General features: G+C 40.6%; 1 protein-coding gene across 1 annotated transcript in view; it reads right to left on the reverse strand.

Annotated features, from left to right (window-relative positions):
• Positions 1 to 17,564, reverse strand: part of CPA6 (carboxypeptidase A6) — a 357,356-nt gene extending 339,792 nt beyond the window's left edge. The window contains exon 1 of the mRNA XM_032315817.1: positions 17,249 to 17,564. Within this exon, the coding sequence (XP_032171708.1) occupies positions 17,249 to 17,445 (197 nt within the window). The 5' untranslated portion in view covers positions 17,446 to 17,564. The remainder of the gene's footprint in view (positions 1 to 17,248) is intronic.
• Between the last annotated feature and the right edge of the window lie 1,121 nt (positions 17,565 to 18,685).

The following is an 18,685-nucleotide window of genomic DNA, read 5'->3' on the forward strand; positions in this document are numbered from 1 at the left end:
TAATATATCCACGGCATGTAAGTCAAAACAGAACCTGGATTTCTTCTTTCCTAGTCCAGTTACTATGAAATACATGATTAGGTGGTCAAATTAAATCTCCCATGTTGGTATCATTTTAGTGGGATAGGAAGAAGACATCTCCTCCCTATCTCCTAAGAATTAACATCCCAGAGAAACAGCCCTACAGTGCAAGAGCTAACTTAAAAAAATCATGCATACGACTCTAAAGCTTTCTATTTTCATTTAACCTATCATACATATTCCTCTAGGTCAGTATGTGTCCATTACTCATTCTTTGTAACAGCTTCATAATATTCCATACTACAGACTTCTCTTGATTTAGATCTTGATTTTTCCAATAGATTTACTGATGGACTTCCAGTTCTCAGGTTTTTTTAATCCCTACATCAATGCTGCAATAAATATTCTAATGCATGCTGTTAGGGTCTGTGATCAAAGGAACGAGACTAATGCAAAGCGAAAATCGAGCAAAGCTTTATTTCGCGCCAAGCATCGAAAATCAAACCAACCAGTCAGGGCTGTCTCTTACAAAGAGGTGACGCCGACCCCCCCTCCCCCCCCCCCGACGACGCTGACCCCCCCTTGACGCTGACCACCCCAAAGACTACTACCCCCCACCCCACCTCACAGACTAACATTTATAGAGGTGGTTGAGGCCGGCCCACACTCAGGTGGCCAATGAGATTGCAACACACAGGGGAAACTGCACAGTCAAGCATGGTTAGCACTAGGGGTGGCCAATTGAATTCCAATTCACCATAGCAAATATATGGGCACCCCACTGACTGGATGTCTCCCCTGGCCTGGCCCACCCCTATATCTGGGGTTTGCAAGTAATTTCTTCCGGGAGGGGCAGGGGTTCAATCCAAGCTTACAACAAAATGGCTCCCTCTGGCTAACCAGGCCCTTACACATGCTAACTTCGGGACAGATGATTTCTATGAATAAGATTGATTTGTGCAAAGGTGCAAGAATCAGAACTCCTACTATATTCTGCTGGATTATTTTCTGAGGAGTTAGTAGCAATTTCACATTTCCATTAGCACTGTGAGTTGGGTTTTTCCACAGCCTCATCAACATTAGTGAAACTCCAAAAAAATTAAAAAATGTTCAACCTTCTATTTGAAAAATGGTTTTTTGTTGCTTTAATTTGCATTTCACTGGGAGTGAACTATATTGTGTATGTTGGCTCTTTGCATGCCCTTTTCTGTAAATGGCCCTCCAGGATAAAATAATGTTCTTCCTCACACCATGTACAAAGAAAATTCCATATAAGGTCCAAAGACAGCAAAGCCAGAAGGGGGAAAAAAATTGTCTAACTGAGTGGAAGAGCTACTTGACATTTTAAACAAGATAAATCTAAAACTGCAACAAAGGAGAAAGAATTAAGGTAAAGTTGAATTTATAACCATTAAAATTGTTTACATTGTCTTGCCTGACAGAAAAAGTCAAAAGACAAATAAATTATATCATATACATGACAGACGTTAGCAAAAGATTAATATCCCTGAATGTGGTTCTCTCAAAAAATGGATACAAAATAGACAAAAGGAAAAAAAAATCAGTGATATTTTTACCACCCAATTTTGAAGATTCTTGTGTTTGAAGCATAGACAAAGTACATGTTTACATCAGATTATTGAATAGAAGGTGTATTTCCTCCTATACAAGGTTCTCCCATAGCCATCTGTTTTCTGCCTATAGAGTCTCTTGGCATTTGGATCTGATTTCCTCAGGAGGGAGTGTTGCCTTTGGTAAGCCTCACATGCTGATCACATCTTGTTTCCTTTTGTCTTCCTTCCAGCCTTCTCTCTGCAGCGCTGTAGCAAACTCACAGCAGTTCAACTGCCTTTTAAAGTCAATAGCTAATATTCAGAAAATTCTGTGTACCAGGCAAAGAGCTCCACTGAGTACCATTCACAATCTCAGGTGTACCTTATAATGGGAGAATCACATCCAGTTCTATAGTTTAGAAACCGAGTTTAGGAAAGGCACCTGTCTTGCTTTATTTACAGCAGAATTTAAAGCACTTCCTTGTAAGTTACTGTAGGTGAGGAACACCTGAGAGAGTTCATGAGAAAGTACTTTGTAAAGTCTCAGGTACTCGATAGTAACCTATCTGGCTAGATTTTCCTTTAAAACTGTGGTTAAAAATAATCTGTGATCAGCAGGAGCATCACATACCCCTTGCTCCTTATCCCCTACTTGGAGACAGCACGTTTCTCACCAGCTGCCATTTGCTAGAATAGCTGCTTCTAGGAAATCAGCATCATTCAAAGCCCTGCCTTGAACAACATCCTCAGAAAGACCTCTCTGCCTTAATAGTTTTTCCTGAGTAGGTAGCACTCTGTGCTACTTCTCCTTTGTAACAATTACAGTTCTAATTAATGTCTGCCACCTGGACTTCAGTGCAAACTCACTGAAAGCATGAACCACATTTCTTGTGAGATACTTAGCACTATGCTAGGTGCATAGACAAACGTTTGAAATGAAAGTCACAGCATTTTATATCATACCCACTGTAAGAATCTAATTGTTACTGTCTATTCACTTATACATTATCTATCTCCCTTATGAAAATATGGGCTTCACAAGAATAGGTGCTTTGCCTTCCTTATTTTTAGTCCTTTATATTCTTAACATCTGGAACTTGGGACACATAGGTGCTCCATGAGAATTTGATAAATGAATATTGGTCTCTGTATAGGCTGTTGTTGGCTGACTTAATGGAAATTTGAGATCGCCACCTTCCAATTTCAAAGCTCCATGATTGACTGCTGTGAGCACTCCTGGTTTCCACATGCAGTAGCTCCCCCCCACACCCACCCACTCTGCCCTGCTCTGACCCTTCTCCATGATTCCAGTTACCTGCAGTCAACTGGTCTTGAAGCAGATAATCCTCCCACCAAATCATCAGGTAAGTCAGTAATATTCTAATGATGCCTTCACAATACCCAGGTCATTGACCCCACTTCAAGGTATCACGTAGGGATGTCATCTCACGTCACAAGAAGAGGGAGTACAGTACACAACATTTTGAGAGACCACACTCACCTAACATGTCATAATATACTATAATTGTTCTTTGTTATTGTTCACCTCTTATTGTGCCTAACATATGTCTAAATTTATCACAGTATGCATATATATATAATGGATTCAGTGCTATCTGTACTTTCAGGCTTCCACTGGGGGCCTCAGAACATACCCCAAAAGGTAAGGTGGACTCCAGCATTTTATTTTTCTACAGTTCTATTTAATATCACTATATTACAAAACATACACAAAAATTAAAGGATGAGAAAATGTTTGAGATCTGTTATACCATTTATTTTTTCCCCTGGGTGACAGAGTTATGCAGAGTTACAGTACAATCAGCCACAAAGTTAGCTGCAAAGCTAATCTTTTGCAATATTCTTTAAGCAAAAGCCTGTGTTTAAAGGCAGAGTTCTCTTAAGTCAAGGTTCTAGAATGTATGAGAGAGGGGCAAAGAAAAATGATTTGCAAATGATTGAAAAGTGATTATTTTTAATTATAAATAATTTAATTATCTATATTATTTTAATTATATAATTTAATTATAATATATAATGAATTATATATAATTTAAAATTATATATAATTTTATGATTATTCAGATATTCTTTTTTCTAGTTTCCAGGTTGAAGTTACTGGTAAGATAATCAAGCATTCATAGATCAGAGGTGAGGTCTACTCAAAAAGTGAGAAGTTCAAAGTACTGAGAAGTCAAAAATTAGGGATATGGAATTTTATCAGACAGTGGAGTAGCAGCAGAAAATTTATGCAGACAAACTTTCCTTTCAACCCATGCCCCACAGAAATAACCCTTAATGTTCAACCTGGACTAGGTTCTGATTATCACTATTATGGCAGCTTTAAAAAGAAATTGATGGTGTAGGAAACTTCTAGCAAATATTTTTCTGGAATTTCTTCAAGGCATGATGAGTTAGCTCAGTCTCAGAAAAATATATGTAATAGGGGAGCAGACTAAAAGCATAATGGAGTCTCCCTCTAGTCATTTCAAATGCATGTCCTGACTCCTTGTATTAACTTTCAAATGAAAAAAGATCAAAATACAAATTTATTTGTAGTGTGGTATGGCAACCACAGAATTTCTATTTGAAAATCTACTCAAACAACACAACAGCATGATGCTGGTTGTGCCTGGTATTTTTCCAACCTGCAAAGTCATAAACCCTGCTCCTGTGTTTTCTAGTTTCCTTGGTACCTATGGGACACACAGCAAGGCAGCCACTTTGGCCATTTAATGCTTTGTTAGAATACTCAATCTCAAATTTTGCTCAGAACTAAAAAAATGAGCGTGTTTTTCTTTTCAGTCATTAGTTTGGTATTGAGTGCTGTATCATTAAATTTACTGGCTTCTGATTCATATTTGCAATGCTTCTGGAACACTTTTGGCATAACAGAAGCTGAAATCCTTGCAATAGTATTGGCTTTTGGCAAAGGTGGATACCATGAGGTTTACACAGGTTAAAAATTTCTCTGAATACAAAAGTTATTCATCCGTCATGTAAATTAGTAAATAATGTAGGAAGAAAACAGGACCCCCTAATGCTGTCTCTTGGTCATAATAATCACTTAATATTTTAGAGCATATCCCCCCCACCAGGTAGCTAACCCTATCATTTGTAAGGAATCATGAACATAAGCTGTTAATACAGTTTTGTGTCTGGTTTTCTTTTTTTTTTTTAATTTTTTAAAATGATTTTTAATTTATTTGACAGAAATCACAAGTAGGTAGAGAGGCAGATAAAGAGAGAGGGGGAAGCAGGCTCCCTGCTGAGCAGAGATCCCAACGCAGGTCTGGATCCCAGGACCCTGAGATCATAACCTGAGCTGAAGGCAGAGGCTTTAATCCACTGAGCCACCCAGGCACCCTGTGTCTGGTTTTCTTAACATTTCATATTGTATCTTGAGCACTGATATATTAGGCATTTATAATGGGCACAGATTTCATAATATATAAGTAACCTTTCTTGTTGAACATAGATGTAGTGTTCTACATTTTTATAAAATTGGTGATAAACATCTTTCCATCTACTTTAAGTCTTCGCCCACACTTGAGATAATTCCCTTAGGAACACTTCTTAGAAATTAAACTGCCGGGGCACCTTAGAAATTTAACCAGTGGGTTAAAGCCTCTGCCTTCGGCTCAGGTCATGATCTCAGGGTCCTGGGATCGAGCCCCGCATCAGGCACTCTGCTCAGCTGAGAGCCTGCTTCCCCCTCTCTCTCTCTACCTGCCTCTGCCTACTCATGATCTCTGTCTGTCAAATAAATAAAATCTTTAAAAAAAAAAAAAGAAATTAAACTGCCGAGAATATTAGTGTTGAAAATGGTTTATGTTGGAGTTCGGGTGTGTGTTCGGGTCTGTCCTCAGCACATTACGTATATGCATTTAGTATTAGTTCAATTTTACGGAGCGGGGGGGGGGGGGGAAACTGAAGCACAGAGAGATTAACTCTCTAAGGTCATAGGGTAAGTGGAAAAGCTTGGATTGCTACCCCAGGCGATTTGAGGCTGGAGGTGGTGCTCCTGACCCTTGCACTGTATGGACTCTCTAAGCACTTAGGTAAACATGACCTTCGCAGGTCATCCACATTAGACTTGGAAGTTATAGACCACCTACTTAAACCCCTGGACGCCACAGAAAGTAAAGCCTAGAAAGAGTAAGCGACAAAGTCAAATCGCTGGTAGCAGATCTAGGTTTTACACCTTGACTCCTCATCCTGCAGTCCAAACACTTGTTATTCCAAGGGTGACCCATGAACCACAGCATCAGCCCCACCTGGGAGCTTGTTAGAAATGCAGAATGTCAGGTCCTACCCCAACCCTCCTGAAGCAGAATCTGCATGTTAACAAGATCCCCTGGTGATTCCTTTGTACATTAAAGCTCCAGAAGCTCTGGCAATACACTGTAAACTTGATAGATCTTGGTACTTCAGTGGAAAATCTGTATGTAAACAGCTAGTATTTCCACAGCATGAAAAAAAAAGTCATTTTTCAGTTAGTTAAAGCTTTTATGAGTTTGAAGCGTATGAAACTGCTGTTATTTTAGAGAAAACGTTTACTATTGGCAACTTAGTGTGGCTCAACTTCTGTGGGTGGAAGGATAACAGTAATAAAACAGGTATTAGTTTGAGTAGAGACTGGACTTGAAGTAGAAGAGGTTCTTTTTCCCTGGTGAATATACATGTTAGTCAGGAAGAAATCACAATTAAACAATTACATTGCAAAGTGGTAAGTGCTACAGGAGAACATTCTGAGAGCTTTGGAAGAAGGTAAGTGATGTTCTGGAAAATAAACATGGAAAATCATTTGCTTCTGTTAGTGGCAAAAAAGGCGGCACACAAACCTTAGTCAAAATATTATATGGGCATCCTCAGAAGCTTTGCAGAATCGGATTTAAACCAATTGGTTAAGTATATAAGGTGCTCCACAAAGTTTGGGAGCTATGACTTTCCACTTGAACTAAGAAAACTAAGGACTATATTGTCCTTTAATGGTCATAGTAGACAATGAAAGTTTACAGGTCTCACCATTTAGGGTGTACGATTTTCATGGGCCCCACTTTGGCGGTTTCTCTTTTTTTGAGGTTAACAGTTTCAGGTTGGGTGAAGTGAAGAACTGGCTTGCATTACAGTATGAGTGAAGAGAACAATCTTAGGAGTAATATTTAAAGATGCACTTTTTTTTTTTTTTAAATGGAAGCTGTGAATAACCTATAAGCAAGCAGTAATGTAAATACAAAACCTTGGTTAAATATTTTCCATTCTCAAGTCCTTTTAGGTATCTTGCTGTTCTAGAAATGAGATTGCTATACAGATTTTGCATCTTTACGGTACTTGGTTTAGAAGTACTTAATTTGGGGGGAGATGGTTGGATTGACAATAATTCCACTTTACCATCCATCTTTTTCTTACAAGGCTCCCTTTTTTAGAAAGAACTGACCTACCAGTTGTTGGACCCATAATGAGGTACAATACTGTTCAAAGCAGTCCTAAGAGCCTGAGAAGGAAAGTATCTGAGACCGAAATTGGGCAATCATTGGAGTGATACATGCATTGAGCAGGGAGAAAGTGACACGAGGGTGGGATAGATCGCACATAGGTACATACAGGTGGTAGCTTTCAATATTCCCCCACATCCTCCCTGCAGGCCTGAGGGGCAAATGGCTTCTACTTCTCACTACCATCTTTATTTACGAAATCTAGTCTGGCAAAACTGCCTGCAAATGTCAGAAGTTTGATTCCTAATCTATTAGTTTCCTCCCTTGTCTGCCTTCCCCCGCCCTTCCCTCACATCCTTCTAAACTTTTACCAAATCTCCCCAATACTATCTGGGCACTGGGAGAATATAAAAGAAGAGTAAGATCTAACACCTTACTCTCAACTTGCTTATAAATCAATTTTCTTCCTGGAATAGCAAAGATAGGACAGCCACAAAAAGCTATTAATACCCAGCAGTTGGTGGTGATTGTAAAAAAGGACAGATAGAATACTATGGGATCACAGAGTGGGGAGCAATCACAGCTGTTGGTGGGATCAGGGAACTACCACCTGAGGAGTAATGTTTGAATTAGCTCTTGAAAGGCAGGCAGGCTCCAGAGAGGGAGAAGGAGGGATTCCCCAGAAATGCATGCCACAGAGACTAAGGCCCAGAGGAGGAGGTGGAGGGGATTTGGGGGATGTTTTGCACTGTAAAGAAAAAGGAAATAAAGAATTTACTTATTTATTTATTTATTGCAGGGGAGAAGCAGAAAAAGAGAGTAACTATTCCCTTCAATGGCTCAGCTCCAGCCATGTCATGAGAACCACAGGGTTCTCAAACTTTAAGCTCACATTACCTGAAAGGCTTGTTAAAGCCTATATTGCCAGGTCCAACCCTGGAGTTCCTTATGCGGAGGGGGTTGTGGGGAGGAGCATGTGTAGCCTGAGAGTCTGCATTTCTGTGACGTTCCCAGGTGATGCTGGTGCTTCTGGTCTGAGAACCCCTGTCCAGAGATATGGCCAACAAGCTCCCATCCCACTTGCTATTTCTTCTGCCTGGAAAGATCTACCCCCAGATAGTCACATGGCTCCTGGCTTTGGTTTATTCTTCTTATTTTTTCTCCTGACACTCTTTATTCCTGGTCTATGCCATACCTTCATAACCACTATCATATCTTAACACCATGGTGATGTGTTTTTGTTTTTGTTTTTTTTAATCCCCCATTAAGATATAAATCCCATGAGGGACAGTTTTGTTGCCTAAAGCAGTGCTGTAATTCCTAGCACCTAAATTCCTGCGTTTCCAAACTTTAAAATACCATTGGGCACATAGTAGGCACTCAAATAGTGTTGACTTGCACCAAAGAATAAAATGCCTAGGAATAAGTTTAATTGAGGTGAAAGACCTATACTCTGAAAACTGTAAGACACTGAAGAAACCAAAGACAACATGAACAAATGGAAAGATACTCCATGTTTGTGAACTGGAAAAATACTGTTAAAGTGTCTATATTACCCAAAGCAATCTACAGATTCAGTGCAATCCCTGTCAACATGCCAACAACATTTTTCACAGAACTTGCATACTAAAGTTTGTAGAACCACAAAAGACCCACAAAAGCCAATGCAATCTTGAACAAGACTAGAGATACTACAATCTCAGTTTTCAAGATATGATACAGAACTATAGTGATCAAAACAGTATGGCAGTGGCATAAAAACAGACATAAGATGAATGGAACAAAACAGAACACAAAAATAAACCCACACTTACATGGTCAATTAGTCTAGGACAAAGGAGAAAAGCATATGCAATGGGAAAAAGACAATGTCTTCAAACAGTACTGGAAAAACTGGTCCTCTACGTGTAAAAGAATGAAATGGGCCACCTTCTTATACACAGAAATAAACGTAAATGGATTGAAGATCTAAATGTGAGAACTGCAGCCATAAAAATCCTAGGAGAAAATATAGGCAGTAATTTCTTTGATATCAGCCTTAGCAGTATTTTCCTAGATAGGTCTCCTAAGGCAAGGGAAACAAAAGCAAAATAAACTATCAGGACTACACCAAAATAAAGAGCTTAGCACAGCAAAGGAAACACAAAATGAAAAGGCAACCTACTGAATGGGAGGAGAAACTTGTACAGGATAACACCAGTTACATAGTTTAAATAGTAAGCCACTAAGAATATGACTTATCAAAACAAACAAAACCCCCCAAAATCCAATGATCTGATTAGAAATAGGCAGAGAACCCGAATATACATTTTCCAAAGATGACAGCAGATGGCCAATAGACAGATGAAAAGATATTCAACATCACTAATCAGGGAAATGCAAATCAAAACCACAGTGAGATACCCCCTAATATGTGTCACATTGTCTAAAATCAAAAGGTAAAACAAGTGTCGGTGAGAATGTGGAGAAAAGGGAACCCTCTTGCACTGTTGGTGGGAATGTAGACTGGTGCAGTCACAATCGAGGTTTCTCAAAAAGTTAATAAAAATTAACTTAATTAATTAACCATAAGATCCAGTAATTCTACTAGAGATCTACTCAAAGAAAACAAACACTAATTTGAAAATCTATAGGCATCCCTATGTTATTACAGCATTATTTACAATAGGCAAAATATGGAAATGGTCCAAGTTTCTACCAATAGATGAATAAAGTTGTACACACATACACATGGATTTTATTCAATTGTAAAAAAGGGAGGAGATCCTGCCATTTACAACAACTTGGATAGACCTGAAGGCTATTATGCTAAGTGAATTAAATTAGAGAAAGACCATATGATTTTATTTATATATGGAATCTAAAAAATAAAACCAACAGAAACAGACTCAAATACAGACAACACACAGATGGTTGCCAGAGCAGAGATGGGTAGGGGAAGGGGTGTAAGGAGTGAAAGGGAGTGGGAGATATGGACTTCTGGTTATGGAATGAGTAAGTCCCAGGGATGACAGGAACAGCATAGGGTTACAGTCTAGATATTTTGAGCTTCAGAGCCATCTATCCAGTTGGGTACTTTATAAATCCCTCAAACTACACAGAGCTGAAGGAATACTTACCCTCTCTGCAAAGAGCTCAGTTCTATTAATACTAAGAATCATTTTACACTATTTCCTCCTTTGTCTCCTCTTCAGTTACCCAATTGTGAAAATTCTACCTGTTAAGTATTTCTTTAATTGTTTCCGTCCTTTCCCTTTGATTGTTACTGCCAGAAACCAGGCTCTACCATGTTATTACCATGATCACTATAATATCCCAGTCTTTTGTCCCCAATTATTAGCCTTCAAGTCTTCCCTTCTCAATGATGGGAAAGGGAATTTTCCTTGGGGGGCAGGGAAAGAAAGTAATCTAGATTTTTTTTTTTTTTTGGTAAACTTCTTGACTAGCATCTAATCACCCTTGGGAGAAATCGGAACTTCATGTTATGGGACATAAAGTAGTTCATGACCTTGAAGGCTTACCTCACCTCTCCTACCAAGAGAAACACCCTTTATTTTATTCATTCTTAATTGCTCTCATTTTCTAGATTTGACCAAGTTCTCACCTGTAGTTCTTTGCACAGGCAATATATTCCCTGTGTCTGGAAAGCCTTCACTTAATTTCTGTTTGTTCTTTATGCCTGAGATGAGGACCATGTTCTTGGAGTCCCAAACATTCAGAAGAAGAATGTAAAATACTTTGCATATTTAATAATTCACTCTGATTTCTGTCTTTTAGAGACTCTTCTCACAACGAAAAAGCCTTTTTTGACCTTTCAGAGGTCTAGATTAAGTGATCCATTCTCTTGCACTGACTCGGCTCCAAGAGTTTTGTCTGTGGGCACAGTGATCCCAGAGTTGAAATTGTTTACTTACCCAAGTTACTCATTACACTATGCACATGGACTGCTCTTTTATCTGTAGCCCCAGACTAGCAGAGGGCCAGATATGCTACAAATATTTATAGAAATGGAATTAATTTGAGAAGTCATTTTACTTCATCCCCAATAACCCTAGGGAATAAGAAAGAGTAAGATTTCTGGATTCACCAAACAGTGTTGTTAACTATAAGGACTACTTCAAACTCAGCTGACCTCAGTTTTAGTCCCACTCCACCAGCTCTGCAAACCATTTTTTTTTTTTTTTTTAGTTCTGCTTCCTCGTGTATTAGATTGAGCTCTAATTTTGTGGTCTTTCTTTTCTGATTCTATGACTTAAATACCATTTGCAGAATAAAAATGCACATTTTGAATCTGTGCAGTACACAATTCTAAAAGCCCGTTTGGATGGATTGCTTCTATAGGAGAATGAAATAGAAGGGAAAGTAGATTGGTGATCATTAAATATCACAGTGACCACTGAGAAAAGATGCTAGTTATTTCCTAGTATGTTTCCCCCAAGCAGTACTCACCATTACCAGCCATTATTTCATAGCCTCCCATGCAGCTAAATCTATCTAACTAACTCTGGCCAATAGGGAGTGATGGTGAAGGATTGTTCTCTTAAAGGAGAGGGACCAACACTTTCCATGGTCCTGCTGGCTGGACCTCAAGAGCTAGAATCACTGAACCACATTTGGGAGTTGATTGTTGAGCAGGGCAGAGACACAGGACAGAGTCCATTTCTCTGGCACTACCAACTATACCTGCTTGTATTTCTACATGAGAAAGAAATTTCTTGTTCAAACCATTGAGATTTGGGGTTGTTATAGAAAAAGAACAAACAAAAACACACCAACAAACCCACAACCCAACAGTATTCTTAGTAAAAAATACTAATATTTTATTATTTTCAAAGTACACTGGGAAGACGGTAATTTTGCTGAAGCCATTTTAAGATTTTTTTTTTTATTTATATATTTGACAGAGAGAGATCACAAGTAGGCAGAGAGGCAGGCAGAGAGAGAGAGAGGAGGAAGCAGGCTCCCCGCTGAGCAGAGAGCCCGATGCGGGACTCGATCCCAGGACCCTGAGATCATGACCTGAGCCGAAGGCAGCGGCTCAACCCACTGAGCCACCCAGGCGCCCCTGCTGAAGCCATTTTAAAGTTTGCTTGAATCTTTAATAAAATAATTTATGAAATTTACTATACTACCCAGAACAAGCTACTTGAAAACTTCACATTCTACATTCCACTTTATTATGAAGAAACTAACACCCAGAGGCAGACTGGAAAAGGTATTTGTTTGGCAAAGCAAATTCGAATCCTATGAACCACTTATCTACTGAGGGAACGTAGTGAAAACTAGAACAGTTCACAAGACAACTTCATTTTCTGATCAGCAGTTCCATTTACACAGACTAAAAGACTAATGCTTTTGTAGCTTTCACAATATAAAATTATGGAATAGTAACATCCTTCATTACTTTTCAGGAAGTGGAAGTGATCATGCTTCACGGTATTACCCAGAATGTATCCTGGTGCCATAAAATAAAGTCTTCATTATCAGATTGGGCCCCAAGAAGTGGCCCAGAAGCACATAAAACACTCCTCTTTCTACTAGCTCAGTGGCAGAGGGAATGCTGATCCCTATGCCTGCCTGGGAGTTCAGGTCAGAGGAAAGAGAGACCCACAGCATTGCATGCTTTTATCAAGCAAAGCAGGAGGCCTCAACACACAGAACATACTGTGGGGAATAAAGCTTTTGGAATAAACACCTGATAATCAGCACTTAGGAGTTGCCCTTTGAGCTAGTGCATAAGGAAAACTTAAGTTATTCTCCCATTAATAAGGGCCAAGAGCTCAAAGGAACTTTCCAGAGAACACTGAAGAACTATTCTATAAACCACACTGACTTGTGAAGAATAGGTTCAAAAACCAAACTTAAAACCTACTGTACATCTTTCATAATTCCCTAATGCCCCTAGAGCTCACACATTCCAATCTATCATTCATGATCTGAGATGGCTCATTCTTGCTTTAGGCCCTTATGATGAATGGGACATGCGTTCTTTTGTTAAAGATGGATCAAGGCTGAAGCGCTCCCTTTCTCTGGAATACTGAGGAGTCTCAAGGCTGAAGAAGAGTGAAAGAGAGACAGGAGAACCAGAGAGTCTGATTATAGAGGCCTTGAAAGCCAGGCAAAGGATTCTGGATTTGATGTAGTCAGCAACAGGAAGCCAAAGTAGATTTTTGAGCAAGGGAGTAACACATGCAAAGGCTTATTTTAGTAAGATCATTAGAATGAGAATGGAGTAGAGAGGTAGAGTAGTTAGAAGAAAGCCACCTTAATTTGGGCTATGATAAGTAAATACTGAATATGACTGGTGGCTATGGCAAGGGAGAAGAGAGAGAGGACAAGGAGGAGACTTTTTGTAGGAAGATGGTAAGGAACTAAATTTGCAGTCTTGAAATAAGGTAGCTGAAAACTTGAAACAATGCTTATTAAAGAAGGAAACACAGTGAATAAGGCTGAATCCATGATTTACCATCTAAATCAGGACTCTGCTCAGACTGAAATGGGGTATTGCCAATTACTAGGCCAGAAGAGCAGGTGAGAACAGGGCCAGTCTCAGGCAAACAGGGATTTCAAGCCATCTTACCTGAAAGGAGTTTTAACTACCGCCATAGAGGACAACTCAGATTCCAATGATCACCCTGTGTTCTTGAACTCTAGCTCTGGGTTTCTAAAAGTTAGACATTAAAAGGAAGCCACCATTGGAGGATGAAAATAAAAAGCTGCTGTTGAGAGACAGAGGAAGAGCCAGAGTGGTAAGCTGGAAAACAAATATGACGTCCCTGAAGGTCAAGCTGTTCTAAGTCACTGTATTTCTCATAGTTGTCTGCTTTTCAATAGGTCACATCCTGATTTGGGGTCTCTTTGCTTAAAGGTTTCAAGGACCAAACTGCCTTCTTAAAAAACAAACCCTGTTTCCTTCCATTCCTAATTCTCCATATCCTTTTTCCATGAAGGACTAGTAAACCAAGGTGGAGGTATGTGGTGTTGGGGGCAACAGGGTGAAGGATGGGGGTGTGGATACTGCATGGACACGGACTATTCAGCATGCACCAGTGGTCTAGTGGCCTTACACATACATACCTATGGTCACAGGACAAAGGCAGTCCTTAGAGTTGCTCCCCTGAAAGGAGAAATGACCACACAGTGATAAGAAATGAGTCTTCAGCATGTGCAGGGCTGAGTGAGGAAGGAGTGTTCCAGTCCTCAGTGGGCACATCCAATACCACGGGGCTCAAGTCCAACAAGGAACCCTAGTGTCAGGAAGCATGTTCACGCTCCTCCCCAGCCGAGCTATGGAAGGGCTGAGTGATCAGAACAGGCAAGGCCTGGAATAGATTTCCACTCCTCCTTTCTTGGTTCAGAGCTCACTAATCAATCCTCATGGTCTCTTCATTCCACCCAACATTTACACATTGTCTACTAATGTTATGTGTGGGGTTATTTACTAAACCAAGCTGTCAGAGGGCATGGACTCTGTTGGTTAATGTTCTTGGCACAGAGTATTATTACTTGTTGAATGAATGAAGGCACACACCCATGGTCAGTTTCTGTGCTACTTTGTTTTTACCCATCTTCCACTTTCCATCCCTTGTGTTGTCTGCCTGCTTTTCTAATGAGGATTGACCATCAGTGACTCATCACCTAGAGATGAGAACCACAATTAGATTTCCAGTTTTAGCTACATAATCCACTTCTTTGTTACCCTGAAACTATCAGTTCCCCAAACAGGATTAAACCTTCAGTTTTCCTTAAGACCAATTATCTTCTGTATCTTAAACAAGTGACAGAATGGGAAGTAGTTTGTCCAGTCAAACAGAGCCAGGTTAGAATCCCAACTGTGCCCTTACAGTGACCTTGGGTTAGTTAGCTCTGGGGTTGGGTTACCCAGTTGTACTTCATTTAGCTTAACTGTAAAATGGGGATACCCAAAACTGCATTATATTGTTGATAAAGACCTACAAAATTGTTTTTACCAAAATGCAAGAAATGGGGCTCCTTCATAATTAACAAAGCCTAAACCTATTAAAGGAGAAAAAGTGAGGTGGTTTAGAATTTTAATCTTGAATTGGCAAAAAAGTTCACATGAAGTAACTATGCCACCATGTCATACCATCAGGTTCTCATTCACTCAAGAACGAGATATGCAGAAAGTAGTTCCTGAGGGAAGCCAGCAAAGGAATCCCAAACATAAGCAGCATTTCTGTCTTTCGTGATGAGAGAATGGCCTACTTAGTAAGATGAAGTTAAAATCCCCCATTTCTGGTGGGAATGTGCTCAGACACTTCCAGTTTTAAAGAAGCTCTAGGCTTTTACAGTGATGGACAGGTAAGGCGATCTTCAGTTTCTCAAATGTTTCAGCTTTTTTCTCCAATTTTCAGACATCCGGTAATTTATACATTTGGGACTGACTTATTATGTCTCAGCCAAAGGGAAAACAGCAATTAATGCTTTCATAGCAGAACAGAAAAATAGTGCAGCTTCCTCCAGAAAATTTCCAGTTGTAGCAAATTCTAGAAGGAAAAATTTACTGCCACTGGCGGTGTTTCCTCTATGTGGTACTTAGCTAAGTGCCTGCACCTGCTCCACTGAAGTGGAGGTCTGCTAACTTGGTCCTCATCAAGCACCACACACTGAAATAATTAAGAACAGGGCCCCAGCTGAGTGGAGCAGGTGGTCCTAGGTCACACGGGTGTGTCTAAACCTATGATCTGTGATTATCACATCCTGACACCAGACAGGAGAGTCTGTAAAGTCCACAGTGGGGCCAATTCCAGTCATGAAACATGGCACCCTTGTCCAGATCTCCAAAGGCACGATGAACGACAAGATGTGAAGCCTGAACCCTGTGTGTTTAGGAGACTGAAAAGCAACCCTTCTGATGTTCGCCCCTTTCTCTTTCTCCCTGGAACACAGGAGTGGAAAAAATCAAGATTGTATTACCATCTTTAGCCCTCATCTCCACCAATGCCTCCTCCCCCATCTTATTGTCCCCAAAACTTAGGACAGGTTTTTTGCATTGTTTTGTTTAAGTTTTTTCTGTAAGCACCATATTCAGGAGAAACCATAAAGGCAGGGCCTAGATACTTTATTATTTTTTTAAATTTTATTTATTGAACAGAGAGAGATCACAAGTAGGCAGAGAGGCAGGCAAAGGGGGTAGGGGAAGCATGACCCTGAGATCATGACCTGAGCCGAAGGCAGAGGCCCAACCCACTGAGCCACCCAGGCACCCCAGCACTAGATTCTTTCAGAGACAAAAGGGAAGTATTTCTCTTTCCAGGGTCATACATATAAGTTCTTCTTTACATTATTTCTAGTAAGAACAACTGTGCCGTAACAAACTGGACACACCTAGGGGAAAGTTTTCCTCAGTTGATTGTTACAGAAAGATAAAGATTTAAGACCCTGGTTTTCCTCCTCTATAAAAAGCAATTGAATTAGATGAGCTATTAAGGTTCTTCCTGATTTAAAATGCAGTAATGCCATAATTTCCAGATTCAAAGAACGACCCCCTGCAAATCTGAGTAAAACAAATGCTGTAGAGTCCACAGCAAGCCTTTGGGAGAAGAGGTGCAGAGTCGCACACTGCTTCGTATGCAGTCCTGTGCCTCCTTAAGAAAGGCAAACACAAGGTACCCTAAGCTACAGACACGGGTCAAGGGGGAACTAATTGTTTTTTCCCCTTCTACATTCTTTCCTTCCGAAAAAAACACCCAATTTTACTGTTGGCTCCTTTTATTCGGCTTATTTTAAGCTGGCTCATTTGCATGGCTCAGATTTAAAAATCTTTCTAATAACCACTATGCAGGCTAACACACACATACACACACACTCTGGTCTTAATCACTGATGAATTTCAACCCTTTCTGTCTATAATCCTGAAGGAGAAGCTCTAGTTTTCAGGTCATAATTCACATGGTACAACAGCATCCTTCTTACGCGGGTACTGTAAATACTGGCCTCGCCAAGGACAGAATCTCATTCAACACTGGCCCACAGTGGATGATGGCACACTATAAATAGTGTGAAAAGCTCGACTTGTGACCGCCGCGTTCTCTCAGCGAGCTCGACCCAAGAGCTGGGAACCGCACACACACTTTACTTTAGGTAAGGGGGAAGTGTACAGATTCACACAAAAATCACAGATGAGAAAAAAAAAAATCCGAGGCAGACTCAGGAGCAAAGCAGCCCCCTTATCCAACTAAAAGTCACACAGGAAACGAAAATCGCTCTACTCACCCAGCATAGCTGTTGTTATAAAGGTGGCCATGCCCTGCTTGCAGAATCTCCCAAAAAAGCAGGCAAAGAGGCAGAAAAGCAGCTGTCCGAGTCCTGGGCTTCCTGAGGCACTTCATAGTGTTGCAGGGAGAGGAGCTGAAAGTTCTCTTACAGCAGTCACTGGAGGCTGGAGGTGGCTCACAGGGCCCCCTCCACATGCGCAAACCTTCTCTGGGAGGGGGTGGGGACAAAGGCTGGGGAGCGAGTAAAATGTGACACTTCTTTCCAGCCACAGGGGGAAAAAAAAAGTTTAAGCAGCCGAAGAAGGGAAGTTGCTATTAAAACTTGGTGTTGGGAGGAGAAGCAGCAGCACACACAGCCCAGCCCAGCAGCTGAGCCTGATCCTTAATCAGGCTCCCCTAGAAGGGGCTGGGCCTCCCCTGTGCTGACTCATGGCTGGGGTTCACTGGGTGCTGCTTCCTTTGGATAACTTCTTTTGGGTTTTTTTGTTTGTTTCTTGCTTTACGACTTTAGGCCCCTAACCTTCTTGGACAGCCTTTCTCCTTTTATTACATTCTATGGCACAGGACCCTATCCTGAACATAAATTATTTGCTTAAGGATGAGCAAAACACTTAGGCATACATAGAACATTCTGGGCTTAATGTTCTGAGCTCCCATAATGAATTTCTACCTGGATTCCACATACTAAGATGTTTGGTGAGTAGCCTTCATGAGTATAGGAGCAAGGATAAGGTCAGGCCCCTGAATCTGAAGAGCCAGGCTTGGTCCCAGCTCCTACCTGTATGAGAAGGGGCAGCAGGTTCGCCGGATTTCTGGGAGCTCTCCATATCCATTCCATGTCAGCAACACCCAGACCTGCTTCGATTTCAGAGGTTCTTATAGGGAACAAGAGGCTCCCGTGTGCTTTACTACCTTCACTCACATTTGGAATCACTTAGGAAACCAGACCATTTAAATCAGAATTCCTGGGGGTGGGATCAGTGCTTTAAAAGGATATTCAGGTGATTCCAATGTTCAGCCACCATTCTGGTCTAGAGTGGGGCTTCTCAAACTTTAACATGCATACAAATCTAATCACCTGTGCATCCTGTTAAGCTGCCCCTTCTGATAAAGTCATTTGGGGCTGGGGCCCAAGATTCTGCATTTCTTTTTCTTTCTTTTCTTTTTCTCCCTCCCTCCCTTCCTTCCTTTTTTAGAGATTTTATTTATTTGACAGAGAGAGAGACACCACGAGAGAGGGAACACAAGCAGGGGCAGAGGGAAGAAGCAGGCTTCCTGCCGAACAGGGAGCCCGATGTGGTGCTGGATCCCAAAAAACCTTGGAGCAAACCATCTCATCATTTTCTCCATGTTGGTGATGAAGAAGGTGTTTTTTTCATCTACGTGCTCCTATCCAGATATACCAGAAAACCCATCTGGAAGGACATACTTTGCT

Source organism: Mustela erminea, chromosome 16 (genome assembly GCF_009829155.1).
Source record: "Mustela erminea isolate mMusErm1 chromosome 16, mMusErm1.Pri, whole genome shotgun sequence".
Taxonomy (NCBI): Eukaryota; Metazoa; Chordata; class Mammalia; order Carnivora; family Mustelidae; genus Mustela; species Mustela erminea.